The 21,613-nt window shown below is 54.1% G+C and overlaps 6 protein-coding genes across 6 annotated transcripts; 5 read left to right on the plus strand and 1 right to left on the minus strand.

Moving 5' to 3' along the window:
- Positions 1–557: 557 nt before the first annotated feature.
- G647_00854 (uncharacterized protein) lies at positions 558–1,977 on the minus strand (the record flags this gene model as incomplete). The annotated part of the gene is made up of 2 exons (XM_008724257.1): positions 558–1,295; positions 1,399–1,977. The coding sequence occupies 2 exons, from the start codon at positions 1,975–1,977 to the stop codon at positions 558–560; spliced, it is 1,317 nt and encodes a 438-aa protein (XP_008722479.1).
- Positions 1,978–4,681: 2,704 nt separating this feature from the next.
- On the plus strand, positions 4,682–7,409 carry G647_00855 (uncharacterized protein; the record flags this gene model as incomplete). Its single annotated transcript, XM_008724258.1, has 6 exons — positions 4,682–4,871; positions 4,942–5,043; positions 5,090–5,362; positions 5,412–5,794; positions 5,841–6,207; positions 6,286–7,409. The coding sequence occupies 6 exons, from the start codon at positions 4,682–4,684 to the stop codon at positions 7,407–7,409; spliced, it is 2,439 nt and encodes an 812-aa protein (XP_008722480.1).
- Positions 7,410–8,626: 1,217 nt separating this feature from the next.
- G647_00856 (uncharacterized protein) lies at positions 8,627–9,959 on the plus strand (the record flags this gene model as incomplete). Its single annotated transcript, XM_008724259.1, has 2 exons — positions 8,627–9,137; positions 9,274–9,959. The coding sequence occupies 2 exons, from the start codon at positions 8,627–8,629 to the stop codon at positions 9,957–9,959; spliced, it is 1,197 nt and encodes a 398-aa protein (XP_008722481.1).
- A 760-nt stretch (positions 9,960–10,719) lies between these two features.
- Positions 10,720–12,906, plus strand: G647_00857 (uncharacterized protein; the record flags this gene model as incomplete). The annotated part of the gene is made up of 7 exons (XM_008724260.1): positions 10,720–10,857; positions 10,912–11,435; positions 11,485–11,926; positions 11,981–12,122; positions 12,175–12,291; positions 12,353–12,517; positions 12,599–12,906. The coding sequence occupies 7 exons, from the start codon at positions 10,720–10,722 to the stop codon at positions 12,904–12,906; spliced, it is 1,836 nt and encodes a 611-aa protein (XP_008722482.1).
- A 1,184-nt stretch (positions 12,907–14,090) lies between these two features.
- On the plus strand, positions 14,091–15,864 carry G647_00858 (uncharacterized protein; the record flags this gene model as incomplete). Its single annotated transcript, XM_008724261.1, has 2 exons — positions 14,091–14,180; positions 14,266–15,864. The coding sequence occupies 2 exons, from the start codon at positions 14,091–14,093 to the stop codon at positions 15,862–15,864; spliced, it is 1,689 nt and encodes a 562-aa protein (XP_008722483.1).
- A 1,820-nt stretch (positions 15,865–17,684) lies between these two features.
- G647_00859 (uncharacterized protein) lies at positions 17,685–19,641 on the plus strand (the record flags this gene model as incomplete). The annotated part of the gene is made up of 3 exons (XM_008724262.1): positions 17,685–18,219; positions 18,274–19,227; positions 19,409–19,641. 3 exons carry the CDS (start codon positions 17,685–17,687, stop codon positions 19,639–19,641), a joined length of 1,722 nt encoding a protein of 573 aa, XP_008722484.1.
- Between the last annotated feature and the right edge of the window lie 1,972 nt (positions 19,642–21,613).

The raw sequence follows: 21,613 nt of genomic DNA on the forward strand, positions 1-21,613 counted from the left end.
TGCCAACTCATGAACATATCACGGGTGACGAGTGTCCTTCAGATTGCTCTCATCGACTTTGACTAGAGTCGGCATTCCTCGCGCTTGGCCAAGTTTACCGAAATGCAGGACGCACCGCCGCGTCTAGAAAAGACTTTGCTCGCATAGAGTGTCGGATATTGATATCTTTGAGATCACCCATGCAACCTGAGCACGAAACTTGAGTGTACATCAAAGTAACTGAATCGCTAGCTTGACTACTGCAGAAGCTTGAGAAGCCTCGACTGGATCCCCCTGATCGATCATTTGCTGCATAACCCGCCAAAGGATCCAAGCACTGCGGGAAGCCATGCAGGAGACACAAAAGATGCGGGCCCTGGCTTGAAGGTGCAGATGGCGTAGACAGTGCAGCAGCGCCACGGCTAGGACAGAGAGACCCAAGGCATGACAGTCCAGCCGGAAGACGCATCCCTACGGAAATTACTTGCACACATATACAAGTCCGTCTGTGTAGTATCTTGCCACATACGGACAGGCAGACACAATCATGCAATACGATTGCCCAGCATGCCCCCCGCTCAATCCGACACTCCCACCGCGTTGACTTGGACAGCCACTTCGGGCTCTTTCGCCCCGGCAACCTCGCCGTCACGACGTGCCGCCTCGCTGTTCAGATCCTTCTTGTTGTAGTACTGCGTGAAATCATGCTTCAGGACGTTGACGCCGTTCTGGAATTCGCGCGCAAACGCCTCGTCCTCCTCGGTCCGCTTGCATAGCTTCAGGAACTCGTCATTTTCCAGCGCCTTGTCCGGATCCTGCCCGAACAGGCGGACGATGTTGGCCGACGAGATCGGGTCCACCACCTCGGAGTACTTCTGCCGCCGCACCTGCGAGTACAGATCGAGGATCTTGTCGTCGGCCACGCCCTCGTAAATGCCCGCCAGACAGTCGTACAGGCCGCCGATGTCCACGATCCCGCCCGTCAGCCCCATCCCGCCAAAGGGGTTGCACAGGTGGGCCGCGTCGGCGGCCAGGCAGAAGCGGCCGACGCGCATGCTCGGCGCGAGGCGCTGGTGGATCTTGTACGGGCTGAAGTTCACCACCTTGTACTGGTCCGGGTCCGGGTGGCCGGGGAGAAAGGCCTTGAATTTCCCCGGCAGGCGCTCCCTCAGCTGCTCGGTCGTCAGGCCGGGGATCTCGCCGTACGTGATGCGCCAGAGGCCGTCTTTGCCAATCCGGGCCGCCATGAACCAGTGCTCGGGGTGGATGATGAAGTTGGAGTCTGCCCACCCATAGGGGGTGAAGTCGTAGTATGTCTGCGAGCGAGTGTCAGCGGGTGAGCGTGAGTGTGAATATGAGCGTGGAGCATAGACGGGGCCACATCAAACGCAACCGATGTGCTAAGGGACGGCAACTTACATTCGTGGCGACAATCTGCTCGTCCCATGTCTTACCCGGGAACTCCCAGTCGCCGAACAGTGACCGGCGGACTTGGCTGTTCGCACCATCACACCCGATGATATACTTTGCCGAGAGCGTCTTCTCGCCGTCGGGCGTCTGCACGGTGACCCAGGCCTTGTCCTCGTCTTGGCCGATCGATTTGACCTCGTGGCTCCACGAGACCGTCGCGGTCGGCTGCCGGCCGATATGTTCCATGAGGATCTTGCCCAGTCGGTTCAGCGGCAGGCAGACCATGCGGTCGGGATCGTCGGCCATAAGCTTCAAGTTCAGCCCGGCGATGTATGTGCCGTCTAGCTTCCTCCAGCACACGCCGTCGGGCTGGAATCCTTGGGCGCGCAGATCGTCGGCCACGCCGGCTCGCCGCAGTTCATACATTGCTGGGGGTCCGTAGTGTGTTGCGCGGGGTTGCTCGTCCAGCTTGTCAGACTTGTCGATCAACTGGACTGGGATACCGCGTTTCGCCAGCATCAGGCCGAGCAGAAGACCGGATGGCCCAGCTCCGACTATGATGGCCCATGGTTTCGGCGGTGTGGACATGATGCCCTAGGATGGAGTGTCTGACTGTTACGAGGTGGGTATAGAGCCTGATGCCTAGCCGACAAGGAGGAATCTTGAGGGTGAATAAGAGGCTGTTCCTGCATTTTTGAGTCGAGATTCATATCTTGGCTCTGGCCCATCCAGTGCATCGGCAGATGCACTTCGGATCCCAGGAGGCGAATCTTTGGCTCCAATTGCGGGGTCGATGTGATCTGGAAAAGAGGCAATGGTGGGGTAGGTCCACTGGTATGTAAGGGTATGTAAGTAGGGGAGGGCTCGGAGAATAGAAAGACAGCATATAGTACTCGTACAATGAGAGATCGTTCTGCTAAACGTGAGGCGCGTCGACGTGCTTAATCCTATGCTGTCGCTGGTTGCATATATGCCTGGGCTGAGCAGGGTTTAGAGGTGTTGCAATTGCACCGTGCTGGACTTAGAGAGTAGACTTCTTTGTAGAGGACCCGTATCGATAGTCACGATTTCTCACCGGCATTGAAGAGTGTCGAAGTGAGTTAGATTTCCTTCGTCAACAGTATTGAAGAGCCATTGTTGGAGGTCACCGGCTGCAATACGGAAAGGCTGGCAATACTTGGCGACCGACTTCTCGACCTCTATGGACACATAAACGTTTTTCCTTGAGGCCTCAGTGTCCGTTGATATTCTTCCTCGAGATGCCATTTCCTGAAAGTTGACAGGCTGACTCGTGCAAGATGCTGGATGAATGAATGGACAAAGAAAGTGCCAACGGCGCCTCTCATACTTTGCTAATGTGGCTGACGAAGCAAAGTCACCAGTTCCTGCGGGTTGAGCTGCCGTTTTCTGTAGGAGGGTCTGCTTGTTGGCGGCAGTGCCTGGAGGTTTGCGCAATTTCTGAGTGTTTGGACTTGCACCTACAAATCGAATGTCAGTGTTGATCGGTCATGCCAACTTGAACAAATGCAGCCTATCTAAGCTCCTATACCACTCCAAAACTGTGTTAGTATAAGGCAGCGGTACATGTTGAAGCAACAGAGGCATAGCTTAAATGGCAACATCACCGCGATCTGGCCGCAGACCTCAGTGGCCATCCTCCACAAGTCTAAAGGGAGCGGGTATCATCAGATATGGTTCCCTGTGTGGTGTCATTACTTTTTGGCTGAGGTCAGCTCTGCAGAGGCCCAGTCTTTCAAGTGTGCTGTGAGAGGATACATGTCAATATCAAATGAGGGAAGGTTGATCAAAGGATCCTTCGGCGATCAGGCTGAGACACGGTATCTTGTGCCAGAGAAATCAGATAGACACCTGGACATGGAATTGCGGCAACCGCATTACGAGTGTAGGATTCCAATGCTCGACACGACTCGCAAGGTGTGGCGTATCCGGAAGGATGCTGAAGGCGTATGCTGACTCTTTCAATAAAAGACCTTAATGCTCGAAGTAAGATAACCCACACTCGATGCCAGCAAAGGTAACTGCCCAGCATGTTAGATCCCAATTTTCGTCGACTGAGATCCGTGATATCCACATCGGTAAGGTAGTTCTGGTCAAGTCACAGGATAACCTGAAGGACATAATTCAAGATACGGTGTGATACAAGGAGTGGAAAAGAATCAGATGAGATTCGCTGACTGCAATTTCCAAGTCTTGGCAGAATCACGTGCATTGCCCCACCGGGCGCAACTTTCACTTCTCTGTCAATCAATTAATTACAGTACCATCCACCCACCAGCAACCGGATTCTGGTATGGTTACCAGTAATCATGTCCACTGAGTCCAACCTTGTATACGTCTGGATTCCGTGATGGCGCTGACCATGTACATCCGGATGACTAACTGGTCCGAACAGTGTTCGGGACCCGTTTATTCGTCCGCATTTTACGAATACAGCTTGTTCATTTTGCACTGGAGCAATGACAACAGGCAGCAGAGCGGATTGCTCTTTTTCTAGAAAGTCTCCATGCTGTTCACTTCGCGCCGCTCGAAGAAACCTATCTTTTCAGGTGGGACTGCGAGTTCATCACACAAGCGTTCGAGTTTCAGAACCTTCCGTTGGCTATAGTGTCTCTGACTGGCGACTTGATCCTCGGGATCTTGTCTTGGCCCATGTGCTACCATTCAAGAAAAGCAGCAGCGGCCGCCGCTCAAAGACATGAACCATTGGCCTGTGATGACAAGAACGAATGCCTAACTGAGGCTAGGCGAGACAGTCCAAGATTACTACCGTCCCTGAGGCAAGATCCCATGGCCTAGATCTCAGGGTCTGCCATCTACGATGGAAGCCCAGCCCGACGGCAATCACGAACGCGGCAGCATTATGTCTCAGCTCCTCAGCTTTTGATTTCAGGGCGTGCGCTCCTCCAGTGATTGGCAATCGGGTGGCGCTGTCATCGTGTTTTTCGGATCTGGGAAAAGAGGTGGTCGGCCAGTTAATAGGCTTACTCCTTCGTATGAGGCTGAGCGATACACTGAGCTTTGTGGGTGCATGCATGACAAAGTCGAGTCCACGGCTGCATGAGTACCAATTCGACGGGGCTGCTTCATCGATCAACATGACATGCCTGCTGCTCCAAGTATCCGCGGGACTACTGAACATTCGGGCTGAACAGTATTTGAATAATAGGCGAACCCTCGTCATAAGACTAAGCCGGCATCTCAAAAAACTTGAAGCGTCCTGCTTCTCTCTATAGTCTCTCCCGTGTCACTCCTAACACTGGTCTCTGCGAGTATGGCTTCGACCGCATTCAAAGTTACCATTGTTGGTGGTGGTGTTGCGGGCCTCACACTGGCAAACGCTCTCGAACAGGCAAAAGTCGAATATGTACTTTTGGAGAGCAAGGGACAATTTGCACCTGCTGTAGGTGCCTCGATAGCAATCGGCGCGAACGGCAACCGCGTCCTCGATCAGCTAGGATGCTGTAAGTCTTCTCAATCGGTCTCTTCCCTGGCTTCGCAATCTCTGAGTATGTTGGTCTGACGGCACTGCAGATGATACGTTAGAGCGACACACGGATCCTCTTGTCCACACGAGGACGTGGAAGGATGGCAAGGTAGTGAGGTTTTCCGATCAGCCAGTAATCCATCATAAACGTTCGTGGATGCCGCCTGCCGGCAGACGCATTCTGACCTCGCTCAGGGTTCGGCTATCCCATCTATTTCTGTGACCGTCACCTTCTCCTTGCCACGCTTTACGACAACAACAATGACAAGCGTAATCTGCTGCTCAACAAGAGAGTTTCGAGAATCGATCACAACCACAAAACTGCAACCGTCCAGTGCAAGGATGGAACCACATACACTGGAGATGTCATTGTCGGCGCTGATGGAGTGCATAGCATCGTACGGCAGGAGATGTTCCGTCATTTGGAGGTCAACGAGCCACATCTGCTTGATCCCTCTGACAAAACCGGTATGTCAACTGTGTCTTGGCCCTCGTAGAGCTCCGCTAACTGTCGCAGCCATGTCATCAGAGTACAAGTGCATGTTTGGCGTCTCGAAGCCAACATCGGGGCTCGACAGGCCAGGAGATGTGGGTATATTCAACCAAGCCCTCGGCCATGACCTTTCCTTCCTGCACTCAAACGACAAGTCAGGCCGCATTTTTTGGTTCGTCTTCGAGAAGCTGGACAGAAAACACCAATTCCCGAACATTCCCACATTCACGGATGATGATGCTGTGGCTCTGGCACATCGATGCTCGTCGGTCCGGATGAACGACAAGGTGTCGTTCGCCGATATTTGGAAGAACCGCTTGGCATACAGATTGGTCCCTCTGGAAGAAGCACTCTTTCAGCGTTGGACGTGGGGACGCCTTGTATGCATTGGAGATTTGGTTCACAAGGTATAGGCTTCCCATGCTGTTGCCCAAAGCGAGCTGACGATGACAGTGGACGCCTAATATTGGGCAAGGCGGTAACAACGCAATCGAGTCCGCCGCTCTACTTGCCAACAAGTTATTCCAGCTTGCGCACCAAACTCCTAGCCCTTCGCAAAAGGAGGTGGAAGAAGTATTGAAGAGTTTCTACCACCGACGGCTACCACGAGCGGCATCGACCTTCAAGCTCGCAAATCTTGCAACACGACTAGAGGCACTTAAAAGCTCCAGGGAGGAATTCTTAGCCCTATCCGTCATCCCTCGGGTTGGTGACTGGCTCATCAACCAGGTCACACTCAGCACTGTAGGAGCCGAGAAGGTCGACTACTTACCAGTACCAACGAGGTCCTTTCAAGGCACCATGCGCTTCAATCAGGCAAGTCTACCTTCGGATCGATAAATATATCCCAGAGCTTCCCACTCTGTTTGCTCCTTGTGCAATGCTAACAGCCAAGCAGAATTACGGACGCGGGACGAAGCAGCCCTTTACCAAAAGGGTGTTCTTTGCTCTCCCTTTCCTCGTCCTCAGCTTCTTCGCACATCGCATCTTCTCCTATATCTTGGCTCAACCTGCCTCCAGAGTACAGTCGCTAAGAGCCTTGCATCGGGCCAGCTCAAATTCAACGGTCAGGCCTGGAAACTTCCGACTCAGTTTAGCCCGTTCGCGCTGCTTGTGACAGCGTTCTCTCCCTCCACCCTCGACATCGACCCGATGCAGAAGCTTCAGGCGGTCTCATTCATCGTCGATTTGTCACCCTTGTGGCTGATCTACATCCTCGAAGCCCATCGAAGGGCGAATGAATTCAAAATCACGTTCACACTTCCGCTTCTCTATGGAGTTGCCTTCCAGCTCCGCGGAATTGGTATTGTGGGACCTATTTGGTTCTTCGCGCACTACGTGCAGAGCCCAATCGCTGATTATGCAGCAAAGGACTGGCGACTCGTCAATGTCGCCGCGGCAAAAACGGGCGGAGTCGCTGTATTCCTGGCGTTCACAATGCCAACATTGGCGATGTATTATCTGCCGAACCCTACCCACCGCTTGACCGTCAACGCAATTTGGCAAGCGTTCCCAGTTCTCTTCATCCTACTACACTACGTGCTCCGAAAGACTATCGTGAAGGATACGACGAGACACGACCGAATCTACCATGTCGAGGCCGATATGCCATACACTAGAATCGCAGTTTGGTCGTTCGCCAGTATTTCGGCGTTGGTATTCAATGCAACCCGCTATACCTCAAGTACTTCCCTCACAACAATATACTTTCCGGATTGGATACTTCTCAAATCTGCCATCTCCTCCGTGGACGGGACTCTCGACTTGATCTCCGGCATGAGACTCTTCTTGCAGGTCGATGAGATTGTGTGCTTCGGCGCTGCATTCCTCTGGCTGGCGTATCTGATCGGGGACCTTAAGGAGGCCGAGATGACGTCTGTCAGCTGGGCAAAAGTAGTCGCTCTTGCTGCCGCAGGCACATATCTGATCGGTCCTGGAGCGGTTATCCTGCTCAGCTGGTGGTGGAGAGAGAACATCCTTGCCACAAAGCATGCGAAGGGATCGGTCGGCCCTGATACCTGAGCGGTTTAACGTGGCGGTGTACAGGCAGCTGCGAGGGTTGCTGGACAGTACTCCGCCTTATGCTTGTCAGGTGTCCAGCCACGGCATCTGTGCTTGTCCGCCTTTCCTGGCAGGGCCCGTCAGCTCCATTCACAGCCTCCTCCCGAGACCATCTCGTGCTGATTGGCCTGCTCGAGAACTAGTATTTGCTGCAGTCTGGTCATGCAATCAGCAGAAAGACTTTACTGTTAGAGGTTTCACAGTGCATCGGTGGCCATCTTTCTGTCAAGACATTTTGTTTTCTTTGAACTTCCCATGTACACTGCTTAGCAACTGAGGTGGCATGACGGGACCAGGGTTATAGTCGTCACATACTGTAGCTGGGATGATCATGGCCCGTGACCTGCGAGCAGTAGGTCTACAGCTCGAGGCCGTCATGGATGAATGTACATGACCATACTAAGGGTCCTTTCGAATCACGATGGTCCACGGAAGCCACTTACAGTGGCACTTGCGGCCGGTTCCAAGGTAAGTATCAATTCAAATACTTAGATCGTGCTTGAATTCGGAGAAGTCAATAGATCGATCGATCCGTACCAGTAGACCTACAGGGTCTCCCAGGCCATGAAGTCGACGCGCGCATACGCTGTACGCCTTACGCCTGAGATTGGTCATCTGCACCAGCAGCAACATCAAGATAGATACGCGTTTATTAGCCTGGTCAGTGATTATGGCACCGCATGAACCCGCACCGCATCGCAGCACTTTACCGCTGTTGTAAGCTTTGAACCCTGACCCTGTAATTGGGTAATTCAATAATGGGGTCATTCGTCGGGTTGATGCCCGGACGCCTGAAAGCCAGACTTCATTGAAACGTTGCAAAGATTCGCCGTCATGCCAAGCACAGCCCATTCCCAGCATACCGCTTTAGTCTTGCGCAAGGGCGTATGTAGTTTCCCGGATAGGTATGTACCAAGTCATGGGCGTGTCGACGTTGACAAGCCTACAAGAGTTGTTGCTCCCAGTCTAGGCACCATTCTATCTAGGTAGGTATCTGGTCATCATTTTCCTGCGTGATATTCGCTGTGGAAAGGTGAACACCATTCTAGGTTGATATCTGGCCATCCTTTCCTGTGTGGTATTTGCTGTGAACAGGTGAAAGGCCCGAACATTGCATTCGACATGGGGCAGTTGGCGACGTTCCATTTGCCCAAAGTGAGTATTTCATCCTGACTCCAATGAATGCATCTCATTCTGATCGCGGACGCGCACAGTGGCTTGGGGAGAATGCAGCGAACGCGACACACGTCCTCGCCGGCAGTGCCGCGCCAGGCTTATCGCTCGACGATCTTGTTGCGTTGTCCAGCGACCCGGCGAAAACCGAAGAAGCGTTGCAATGGCGAGGCTTGAAGCTGGCGAACTATAGCGCGCAAGGCTCAGAAGCCGTCCGCCGCAATATCGCCGATCTGTACAGCGAGGATGTCTTGCCGGAGCATGTCGTGACTACGACGGGGACGACTGGAGCCAACATGACTGTCCTTCTCAGTCTTGTCCAACCGGGCGATCATGTCGTCTCAGTCTATCCGGTATATCCCCAGCTTCTGGGTCTGCCGAAGCGGCTGGGCTGCGAAGTGTCTCTCTGGAGGCTCGATCCTTCCAATGGGTGGCGCGCCGATGTGGAGGAGCTGCGCAAGTTGATCAAGCCGTCGACCAAGCTGATTATTCTGAACAATCCTGGCAATCCAACTGGTAAGCAAACATGGGGCCTGGCTTCGATTCTATGTAGACTCGTGCGACGAGATTGTGTATCTGTCCCAGCCGAGGCACGAAGGCTACTTACGACCTAGGTCACGGAAAAGAGAGCACGTCTCTGACAGCTAGGCAGGTAGTTATCTCGATCTGGCAACTCAGCAGAAGATCATCCAACTGGCCCAGGAGCACGATATCACAGTATTGGCGGATGAGATATTCCGGCCGCTCTACCATGAAGGTCCAGCTCCACCGTCGTTGGTGGAACATGACTACACCAAGGTGGTGGTGACAAGCTCAATGAGCAAAGTCTGGGCCATGTCGGCTGTGCGGATCGGCTGGATCATCTCACGGGATCGCAGTATCCTAGACATGATCCTGAATGCTCGCGAGTACACACTGCAGAGTACCAGTGTCCTCGACGAGATCGTGGCCACCGAGGCACTGAGCACGCGCTGTCGTAACACGATTCTGGACAAACACATGCGAAATGCGCGGGAAGGCCTCCAAATTCTGGACGCGTTCGTGGAACGCAACAAGGGAGTCTGCTCTTGGACACGCCCAACGGCGGGATCAACTGCATTTATAAGATTTGCCGATTCGAATGGAGATGCGGTTGACGATGTTGAGTTTTGTCGTGGGCTTCTCAGCGAACAGGGTGTGCTCATCTCACCTGGCAGTCTTGGCTTTGATGACGATGGCTCACCGAATGACTTCCGAGGTTATGTTCGCATCCAACTCACGCTGGATCCAGGACACTTGGCTCGGGGCTTGGAATTGATTGATGCCTTTCTTGACACGCGGCGCAGGACTGCGGGCTGAAAGAGGGTACGCGGTAGGTACCAAATACAGGAAGAGCTTGGAGTGGCTGATGAAATTAGCGATAGCACGCCTGTTGTTGGGCGGTAGCACCAGCTAGGAGAACAGAGCCTGCTATGATCGTCGGCGCAGGCGGTGCAATGTGTAGAGCAGCGATGAACACAGGGCAAAAGTAGGACGCAAAGGGCAGGGAACAGCAAACATCAGAAGATGAGAATGGGGCCGAAATGTTTAATCACGTGATCTGTCCGAGCGGCACCAATCAACCCTTGCACAAAAATGGGGCTGCGGCTGCCCCTCAATGTCTCCGTCTTCTGAATCTCCCCTCAATCGTCCTTTGCAATTATCAACTGAACAGGGCGTCCGCAAGAAGGACACTAAGTCGAGTAGCCCAGCGGCCTTTTCAGAGCGGCCACGTCGGAATGCAGGCTCCGGCAGCTGAACACTAACTATACAAAGATCGGCGGCTGTTCCATACCACAGATGCCGGCGGTGGCTTGTTCAGCCCGCCGCACGATGCACCAAGACAAGATTAACTGTCCATGTTGGTCACCATGTCCATGCAGCGCTCGACATATCGAGTCAAGTTGACGAGCTAGACGATTTCGCTACGTATACAGGACCATCGATGGGTGCCTGAGCCCAGGGACGCTGTTGGCTGGCTCGGATCGTGAAGCTCGAGGTTTGTATATATGGGTAGGTCAACCGCTTTCTCCCATCACTGCAGCCGACTTCAATACACTACAGCACTTCTATCGCAATCATGGTGTTTTCTATCGCTTCGCTCTTTGTACCCTCTCTACTGGCACTCGTTCCAGGCATTGCCGCCGTTCCTACTTTTCCAGAAGGGAATGTCATCCGTTCGCTACTTGATCCGAAGGTCTCCTTATCCTATAAACAGGTGACGCGCCATCCACATCCCTCGGAAGCGTTCATCGTTGCTAACTTCTGAAAGACCACCATCTGCGAAACAACGCCCGGCGTCAAGTCCTACAGCGGTTATGTAAACCTCCCGGCAAACGAAGCGGAAGGACGCAACTACCCTACCCACACCTTCTTTTGGTTCTTTGAATCTCGAAAAGATCCAGCCAATGCTCCGCTGTCACTCTGGCTTCAGGGCGGCCCAGGATCACCTTCGATCCCTGCTGCGCTCGGAGAAAACGGCCCTTGCTTGGTAAACGCGGATTCCAAGTCAACACGTCTCAACCCTTGGTCCTGGAACAATGAAGTCAACATGCTGTACATTGATCAGCCGGTACAGACGGGCTTCTCTTACGACGTCCTAGCAGATGGCACCATCAACGAGGTGGCAAGCCCATTCGTCGTGACTCCTGTGGAATCATCAGATGTCCACACCCTTGATCTGAACACTACCTACCTGCTTGGCACCTTCTCTTCTCAAAATCCGAACACTACAGTAGACACGACAGTTGGGGCAGCTGAAGTAGCTTGGCATTTCATGCAGACGTGGACTCAGCAGTGAGTTGCCCTGTTCTCTGTTGTGAGACAATCTCCTGACGCAGATCAGATTTCCGAAGTACAAACCAAAGAACAACAAGTTCAGCATCTGGACAGAATCTTATGGAGGACACTGGGGTCCAACGTTCGTCGATTACTTCCAGTCTCAGAACAGCAAAATTGCGAGCGGCTCCCTCTCCAAGTCCGCTGTGCCCTTGAACCTCGAGACCCTCGGCATCATCAACGGCTGCATCGATGCCGAGACCCAGATACCTCTATATCCAGTCATGGCCTACAACAACACCTATGGACTCCAAATCATCAATGAGACGGAATACCAATTTGGCGTTCAGAGCTGGCCTGCATGCAAGAAGCTGATTGATAGCTGCCGCTCATTGGCAACACAAAAGGATCCGGCGGCTACGGGCAACAACGCAGAGGTTAACGCTGGGTGCGCCACAGCTTTTGACACCTGCTTCAAGACAATGCACGATGTGTACCTGCTGAAGAATGTAAGTGTCCCATGTTTCTGTACTTCCGGTTGTATCTGATAGTGTCTGACGTAGCGCAACTACTTCGATATTGCACAAGAATATCCCTATTCATTCCCACCGAAGTGGGCCGCCGGATATCTCAACAGCAAGCCCGTTCAACAAGATCTTGGTGTCCCACTCAACTTCTCGGCGAATTCGGTGCCAGTTGCTACCAGTAAGTGCTGCCCTTACCAAATCTGCTGGGCCGTCCCTAACCCCGGTTGCAGGATTCGCCCTCTCGGGCGACTTTGTCCGCGGCAAGAATCTCGCAATTCTAGGTCAGCTTCTGGACCGAGGAGTCAAGGTAGCGTTGATGTATGGGGACCGCGACTTTCAGTGCAATTGTGAGTTTACAAGGCTTCCCTGCCTGCACCGAAGCAGAGATGCTGACTCCTCTCAACACAGGGCTTGGAGGCGAGAAAATCAGCCTGGCAGTCAAATCGCAGATATCGGACAAATTCAACAAAGCAGGCTACACTGACATTCACACCAACGCTACCTTTGTGGGAGGCTCTGTCCGACAGTACGGCAATTTCTCCTTCTCCCGCGTCTACAACGCTGGCCACGAAGGTATGTTGCCATCTCGCTGATCGATGCTGGTCAGACAGTTTCTAGAACATCCCAGTCGAAACTGACCCTCGCATCGTCTAGTGCCCTACTACCAACCCGAGACGGCCTACCGAATCTTCAATCGGGTGATGAAGAACCTTGACGTCTCGATCGGCAAAGTCTCGACAACAAAAGTGAAGGACTATCACACAAACGGACCGAGCAGTGTCTTCGGAGTCAAGAACAAACTGCCCACCTACGCGCCGACGCAATGCTATCTGTGGGATATTATGGAGACATGTACCGAGGACCAGGGGATGGCGTTCTCGAATGGCACGGCCATCACGAAGGACTTTATCATGATCGGGACTGTAGGTGTTGATGGCAAGAAGCATCTCTACTCGGAGTAATAGATGAGGTGGTACGGAGGGAACACGGAGCAAAGTGTATCGGGCCATTTAGCGAGCATTCTTTGGGCTGTTCTGTACCGAATAGCAGAGAGGGTGATCCCGCCAATTGGATGTCGTACTGCATGCAGAGCTGAGGTGTCTACATCTACGAGTACCATCTACGAGTACTGTAGCCAGGAAGAAGCCGTGTGCGTGATATATGTATTGGGACGTACTGGGCACTGTAGGTAAATCAACTTCCCGTGGCCTGCCCTACCCAACGATCCAAAGTACGGTCGATCCTGATACCGAGTACACAGTCCTTACACAGTACGGAGTACGTAGCTCGAGGATCGACAACAGGGGCTTAGAGCACCATTTGCAGGCGATCGTCAAAGAAAAGCATAGCGGTATAGCGCCCATAGCCTTGGGCGGAGCTTCTTACTCATTTAATTACCCCGCAGGAGTCAGTTATGATTGGGAGCCCAGGGAATGCCCAGACTTCTAAGCTCTCTCACGGCCATGTCTAGGCGTGCATGCTACAGTACGTCTAGGTACCAAAGCTAACAAGATCACCGCCTAAATGCGCCCCCAAGCAGTAACGGCTGTAACTCCAGTGGTTACACAGTACTAGTCTTTCTTGGGGACTATCAAGCACCGCCTAGCATTTCCAGGCCCCCCACACCCTAGGCTAGGGCCCTAGGTCCTTTTGCAAGTCCATTGTGTCCGTCCGGTAACTGGCTTGTTTCTCCGTTCTCAAACTGCCGGTGGTTGGTGCTGTGCTGTTGTGTGCCAGCAGTGCAATGGTAGTGTCTCATGGACCAAATTTGGTCCGACCTCGTTTGTCATTTCCAGGCGGAGACCGGAGATCTGAGACTCTGAGTCTGCGGTTGCACGGGTGCCTGAGGCGCAAGGACAGCCCTAGCTGCGCGTACTGCCTGGGGCTGAGCTGTACGAGTGCATACCTACCTACCTACGCAGCACACAGCGCCTGATATACTACAAATTCCTTGATACTACTGTATAGCGCTATGCTCGACCAGTCGAGGAATTATCTGTCAGCAGAGACAGAAACATACCTCCTTCTGGGTGATGGACGCCTGAGGATCCAGGGCGCGATATAAACTTGACAGGAGACAGACGCAGCATTCACGATCTTCAAACAGCCACTTCGCTCTCCCTCTTCTTTCCTGGCTCTGTGTGCGATGGAACCCCTCAAGGCCAACCCTATCAGGAGGAAACGTCCGTTCCTGTCCAAGACCAGGACGGGATGTCTGACTTGTAAGGTCCGCAAGGTATGATCATCAATCTACCTATGCGCACTCACATGTGTTTCGATTGTGTATGTTTCTCGGTCACCAAATTGACCGCCGCACACAGGTCAAATGCGACGAAGAAAAGCCGGCATGTCGGCGATGCACGTCTACGGGACGGAAATGTGATGGGTATGCACCAGCACCGGTCTCAGCCTCAGCCTCAGCGTCAGGGTCAAAGTCCGTCTCGGTCAGGAGCGGCAGCAGTAGCAGCAGCAACAACACATCACCTTCACGACACGCCAGCCCCAGCCAGGCCCCTTCGGCCGATTTGTTCGCCTCGGATGCCGAGAGAAGAAGCTTTGCCTACTTCGAGACGCGAGCCTGCCATGATCTGAGCTTGGGTGGTTCCTTCCACGCGCACTTCTGGGCGAGAGAGGTCCTCCAGGCTGCAGTCCACTACCCTTCGACGCGCCACCTGGTGGTCGCCATTGGAGCCGCGTTCGAAGGCTTCCAGGAGTCAACCGCCGTCTCGAGCGGGGGCCGAGAAAGCAACGCCATGAGACTGTCCATTGAGCAGTGTAACCGGGCGATACAGCTGATGGGGGCCCTGTTTGACGCGGCCCGCAGAGAGGCCCAGTCCGTCGAAACAACCTGCAACATCTTGACGGCGTCGATCCTCTTCGCGTACCTGGCGTGTCTGCAGGGACAGGTCGGCCAGGCGATCGAACATGTGAGGTCGGGATTGAAGGTGCTACAGGGGTTCGAGAAGGCCAGATCGCTTGGCCATAACGACCACGAGCACGATCGCCCGGCGGATACCTTCCCGGTATCTGTTGCGCATCTCAGATCGCTGCTCACCTCGATATATGGACAAATCCGATGCATGATCAACGACGAAGCTCTCACCGCCTGGGTGTGGGATCCGCTCGTCTCGGTCATTGGTCCAGTTCTCAGCTTCTCGACCCTCTCCGAGGCGCACAGCTACGTCGAGAATCTGTGGCACAATCTACTGGCATTGCTGCAATATACCGAGCTTCACCCGCCCCGGACGGCCGACGAGGTTGCCGCATTCACGGCACACCATCAGCTGCTGAGCCGGTCGTTGGACAGCAGCCGGGATGCACTCGAGACGTTGGCCTCTCAGCGGACGTTGCACCATGGCAGCTTCAACGAGCAGGGCCTCAACATCCTGCGGCTGTATCAGACGCTGATCGCAATTCGACTGCACATCAACCCGCTGGAGCCTGGCAACCGGGAGGCCGCTTTTGATGAGCTGGAACCTGAGCTGGAAAAAATGCTGCGGTATTGTGAGTTACTGGTCCAGAACCAGAGTCAGGATCACAGTCAGGGTCACGATCAGCAGTCAGACATCCGGCCCTCTCCTTCTTTCTCCTCGGGTCTGGGCTATGTCATGCCGCTCCACACGATCGCCGCTCGATGCAGAAACCCGCAGATTCGTCGCCGGGCACTCCAACTCCTGATGAGTAGTGGTCGACGGGAAGGCATCTGGGACGCAGTGTTGACTGGGAAAATCGTGACGACGACAATGGAAAGAGAGGAGCGGCTGGCGGCGAGTCTGCAGACTGAGAAAGTGCCCAGTGATGCGCGAGTGAGGGAGGTCAAAGTCGAGTTTCTGGGCGAGAGGAGAGCGCGTGTGCGGTACGTTACCGTGGCCGACTGGAGGGCGCGGCTGTATGGCGAGCAACATATCCTGGAGTGGTGATGCGTCCAAGATCTCGAAGAGGAATGTGAAAACATGATCACGCATCTGAGTGTTCTGCGATGGTGATTGAGTGTTGCGAAGGCGCTCAGCTTGCGTAAAACGATACAACGGAGCTACCAACAAATATGATGCGTTCAAGCATGCTACAGTAATTATCCTCCTCACTCAATGCAGCCTGGACAGCATTCACGTCAACTGTACCGCACCAAGTTTGCCGTTGGCACTCTTTGCTCGGCAGAGACGGCACCAGTCTCCCTTCTCCGGAGCAGCAATCAGACCGAAGCGGGCACTGCGCGGGTGTTCTCATATCAACATCGCCACGAGTGCCCACGTGGGCGCGACTGCCAAAGATGGGCCATATGTACGTACTGTGATACTGTAGTCAACTCCTACTCTGACTCACGAACCGGTGGCAAATGGCAAACCATGCAAGGGGGAAATGAAGACGAATCCGTGTTGAAAAAAAATCTCCGGTAAGCGAGCGGGATGCACATGGCTCGCCAGGGTGTCCGCGGGTGTTCGTTCTCTTGACGCACAAATCGGAGACGCTCTACGAGCTCGCCGAGTCCAGCCACAGGGCTCCCTTGCTTGTGTGCATGGCCGGGATGGCACCATGGTACCAATCGCGATCGTGGGAGCAAGCGACCGAGGCTTGGGCTTTTGTTTCAGATATGAGGGATTGTATAAACAACAATCATCCTGATGACATGGCGATCCAGCTGCCCCTTTGGTGTTGGGCGATGACAGGGTGTGACGCGGTGAAGCAAGTCGCATGTGAGCCGGGTCTGGGGCGACACTGAAGACCGGATTGACACACATGATATGTACCGTGGACAGAGTATAGTGGTGGGTACGGAGTACTGTGAATGTAAGTACTTTTGGTGTGGATTGCCTACACTCAACCACACACTACGCACATACGCGCAACACGTTTTAAGGGAACTCGATCAGTCCGGCCGCGGCCACGAGCATCAGAGTTTCGCTAAGACACTCCGCAAATATTCCGGAGGCAGGGAGGGAGGGTTCGTACTGTACGTACTTTTTGCAAGGGCAGAATGACGCGTCGAACGCGGGCGGCGATGTGGAAATTTGCATGGCGCTCAACACCGCAGCGAGACGGGCAGATGATCGAATTCTGATTCCATGCAGTCAAACAGTCCCGGACGTGCCGAGAGCAGCAACGACGCGCATTCGATTGTGACAGCTCAGATCCGACACCGATACTGACGGTAACTAGGTATGTACTTTGTGTCATTCCGCGCCATGATCGAGGAACTCACAATGCCAGTTTGCGCTGATGCTGAAAGTCCTTCATTCGGCTCTGAGCCAGCTAGGACAAACCCTGTAAACCCGGCATTCTCGAGATGGATTTCTCATCCTGCCCGAGTCCACTGTCCCCATGTTCCTGGGCTCGTCAGCTCTCAGCAAGCCACATCTCCCCGGCAGCCTCAGCCGAGGAGTTGCACCCATGGCTCTGCACGCCAATGAGATAGGTTCGACAATCTTATCGATATCAGCCGCATGGCACAGACGCCATCGCTCGACATGGCTGCCATGGACAATTTCGGGAGCCGTTTAGCTCCAGACACGTTGTGCTCGATCCAATAACCGACCGAACATGGCGCCATGTTGCCTCGATTCGACCTCCCCTCCGACGCGATAGTTGTCAGTCCCGCCCAGTTTCGATTGCAGGTCCATCGGCCAGCCTTGCAAACGGACCGGGAGGTTGCAGGCATGAACGAGCTCCCTTCAACCATGCGGAGGGGTATCCGGGTCCATGAAGCCTGGCCTGCTCTCTGGCAGTGGCCGTCTTCATAAAGATGGCAGCAGGGTCGACCGAAGACCCAGCTCCCCGATCTCACCACGCCTCCAGCTCCCTCACCACCATTGTTGACATGGCAGCCATCAGAGACACACCCGCCGGCCAATTTCTGCGTCTGGTCGGCCTCAAGTCCTGGCTCTACTACCCAGAGGAGGTGACCGGCTTCGAGCTGCCCAGCCTACCATTCGTATCCGAGGAGCAACTCCCTGCGCCCGACGCAGAGAAGGACATCGAGAAGAATCTCCCGACCGTCTCCCTCCGATTGTCGACTCCGCCGGATGAACTCTCGAGCGCCATGTCCCAGAAGGGGCTGGCAGAACCCATCGTCGTCTCGTTCTCCGAAGGCGACCTGGAGAACCCGCGGAACTGGTCCAGCATGAAGAAGGCTTGGACCGTCACCATCATCAACGTCTACACCTTTGTGGTCTACTGCACCGCGTCGATCATCACGCCCACCGCCGGCTTCATCGTACAGAAATATGACGTCTCTGTCGTCGTCGCCAGTCTAGGTCTGTCGATGTACGTGGTTGGCTGTAAGTACTTCGTGGTTGCCGATGCTTGAGTCGATTGCTAATAAAGGTGTCTAGATGGAATCGGTCCCATGTTCTTCTCACCTCTGAGCGAAGTCCCGAGCATAGGACGGAATCCACCGTACCTCTACTCATTCATCGCCTTCTTCGTCGTTTCGATCGGCCTAGCGTGCGTCGACACCTTTCCCGGCATCATCGTCCTTCGGTTTCTGCAGGGCTGGTTTGGCAGCCCGTGTCTCGCCAGTGGTGCCGCCTCCATCGAAGATGTCTACGACATGTACAGCGCCCCATACGGCTACATCTGGTGGGTGGCCGCCATGTACTGCGGCCCAGCCTTCGGGCCTCTTATGGCCGGCTACGCCGTCGACACTAACTGGCGATGGCCGCTTTACGAGGCCGTCATCATGGGCGGCATCGTGCTCTTCTTCCTCCCTTTTCTCCCGGAAACCTCTCCCCAGACGATCCTCCTCAATCGCGCAAAACGCCTCCGGAAGACCACCGGCAACAACGCCTACAAAGCGCCCTCGGAAGTCAAGCCTCTCGCCTTCGGCAAGATGCTCCACGAAGCGCTCAACAAGCCCCTTGAGATTACCGTGAAAGACCCCGCGATCCTGTACGCCTGTGTCTACGGCTCCATCGTCTATGCGACGTACTACTCCTTCTTCGAAGCCTTCCCGCTCGTGTATCTGGGTACATACCGCATGTCGCTAGGCAGCATGGGCTTGATATTCACGTCTCTTACTGTCGGCTGCGTGTGTGGCCTAGTCATCTACTTCGTCTACATCACCTACTTCTTCATCCCGCGCGCCCGAGCCCATCACCAGGATCACGGCGAACCCATCGCGCAGGAGAAGTGGCTTCTCCCTGGACTTTTCGGCGTCTGGGGTCCTCCCATCGGATTGCTCCTCTTCGCCTGGACAGCCAAGTCCTCGATCCACTGGATTGTTCCCACCACCGGGATCTTCATCTTTGCCTTTTCGACTTTTTTCATCTTTCAGGCTTTGATCTGCTGTGAGTGCGGTCTTTTTCTATACTTGACTTGGCTCATTCCCTTTCCCTGCCTTTGACTTGACATGACTCCATCTCCTTTAGCGTGGCGCTACTGTACCCTTCTACAATCTCTCTCTCTCTCTCTCAATTTCTCCTTCTACGGTCAATATCTTACGACCTACATGCTAACAAACACCATCAGACGTCCCGCTCTCCTACCCCCGCTACGTCGCCTCCCTCTTCGCGGCCAACGACTGCGCCAGATCCCTCGTCGCGGCCGCCTTTGTCCAGTTTTCACGCCAGATGTACACGAACCTGGGCATCGACAAGGGCGTCACCCTCGTCGCTGGCCTGAGCGTCATCGGCATCGGCGGCATGTATGGATTATATTTCTACGGGGCCCGACTTCGTTCCCGGAGCAAGTTTACCGGGTGATTTTAAGGTTGCTTACCTGCCTACTTACCTGCTGAAAGGAGTGTCATGTCATGTCATGCTACATATGCTGCGTACGATGTGACATGCATTGTGGCTTCCTTTTTTTTCCCTATGTCGTTATCGTTGTCATTGGCGTTATCGGTGCCGGGACTGTACTAATATGGGTATCTGGTACGGTAATTCGCAGGACAGCTTGGAATTTGGATTCTGGATTCTGGATCTTGAACCGGGACTGTGAACTCGGGACTTGGACCTGTGGGAATCTGCAGCATGGAATTTGGAAATGGACAATGTACCAAAGCAGGCGTGGCGTTGGCGGCATTGTGGCGTGGGACCATGAACTGTATTTATGCTATGCTCAGGGTATACGGGTCTGCCGGTAAGGTATCTATATGGTACTGTAGGATAGCGGCCAGGGAACACAGGACAGTGGGTGTCCCCCTAAAATCTCTGCGGAGAGAGAGGCACACATATGGCACGAACAAAAGGATATCGACATGGATAGTAGCGTCACTCTTTGCCCACAAACATCCATCTGTAGCTGGGACTGTTTCCACGGACTGATGAGGATGAAGTACAGTAGAAGATGCAGGAGTCGGCTCGAAGACAGCTGAGCTCAAGCGGGCGAGATGACATTAGCTGTGGCGGACGATACTCGGACCCTACGGTGGATGTGAGTACGAGAGGAATCTGAAGGTGCACCGAGGAAGGTCGAAGGAGAATCAGGGCACAATACATGAATATGCAGGAACGATCAACAATACCAGCGTGTACAGTACTCGTACCGTTCATGGCAAGGAATGCAGTGCACAAACGAACGGGCAACCCTTGAGAGGAGACTGGGACCCGTAGGTTGATTAATTACAGGATCACAGTCGCAATCAGATCGAGACCACGACACATAAAGAATTTCATTGCCGAACGACACCTGAAGGCGTGGTTACGGTGCACACGACGGAGTACGAGGACGCAAGAAGCAAGGCTGCCTGCTGCCTGCTGGCTGCTGGCTTGTCGCAAGGTTCCGTCCGGATGCATCCCAGTGTCTTTTTCCGAGATGTGCACGTTTGCGCGTTGTAGCGGTAATCACAGGATTCACGCTGACCTGAGCAGCTGAGCTGCCTGGCTGCCTTCGACACTCGTGCCGTTTCCCCGATTGAGGCGCGCCTTCTCCGTGCAAGGCGGATGATCAGGGCCAGTTACTGCGTCCATCCTCCGTACTCGGGACTGTACATGCCTACCCCTACCCTCTACAGTAAGGTGTCTCGTGCTGGTGTTCCGGGCAATGCCGAAGTGTCACGGCCAAGCAAGACATTTATGCGCACTCCACAAAACCCGCATTGCTAAGCACCAATTGCATGGGCAGAAGTTGGATTGCTTGATTGTTCGGTACGAATGCTTAGCCCCATGTGGAGGTGGTCGCCGTGTCTCACGTCTGACGTCTCTCTCATTTCACCCTCACTCACATCTCACTCACCACTCACTCTCATCTCGCCTCTCGCTCGGTAGCTAAGTCAGGCCGACAACACAGAATCTAATCAATCATTACTCGCCAGCTGTCAAAGCAATCGCGGGTCCTTGTCTCTTGATTATCTTACCCACTGTGTTACCCGTACGGAGCCTGTGCACATTCAGCCTGGTGCAATCGAGCTGACTGGTCTGATCTGGTATTCGGCATCGGCACCGGCACCAGGACTGCACAGCACACAGTGCACAACACACACGACTCACTCGGCGCTACTGGGTATCTCCTACTCAGAACGAGCCATTTACCTCTCTGATGCTTTGCAAGCACAGAGCTCTAATGTAAGGCTGACATTTGCATCTCCGCAGCCTCGGATCGTCGAAACCACCGGTCCGTTCGTTCTGCCTCCCAACTCGGGTTCGCTGCCTTTGCGTTGATCGTTCGACCCACTTTCCACGCTCGACACTTGCTAGCACGCAGGGGAGCGTGGCCTCGTCTCACCACGCGCCT

The sequence above is a fragment of the Cladophialophora carrionii genome (assembly GCF_000365165.1).
Source record: "Cladophialophora carrionii CBS 160.54 unplaced genomic scaffold supercont1.1, whole genome shotgun sequence".
In the NCBI taxonomy this organism is placed as follows: Eukaryota; Fungi; Ascomycota; class Eurotiomycetes; order Chaetothyriales; family Herpotrichiellaceae; genus Cladophialophora; species Cladophialophora carrionii.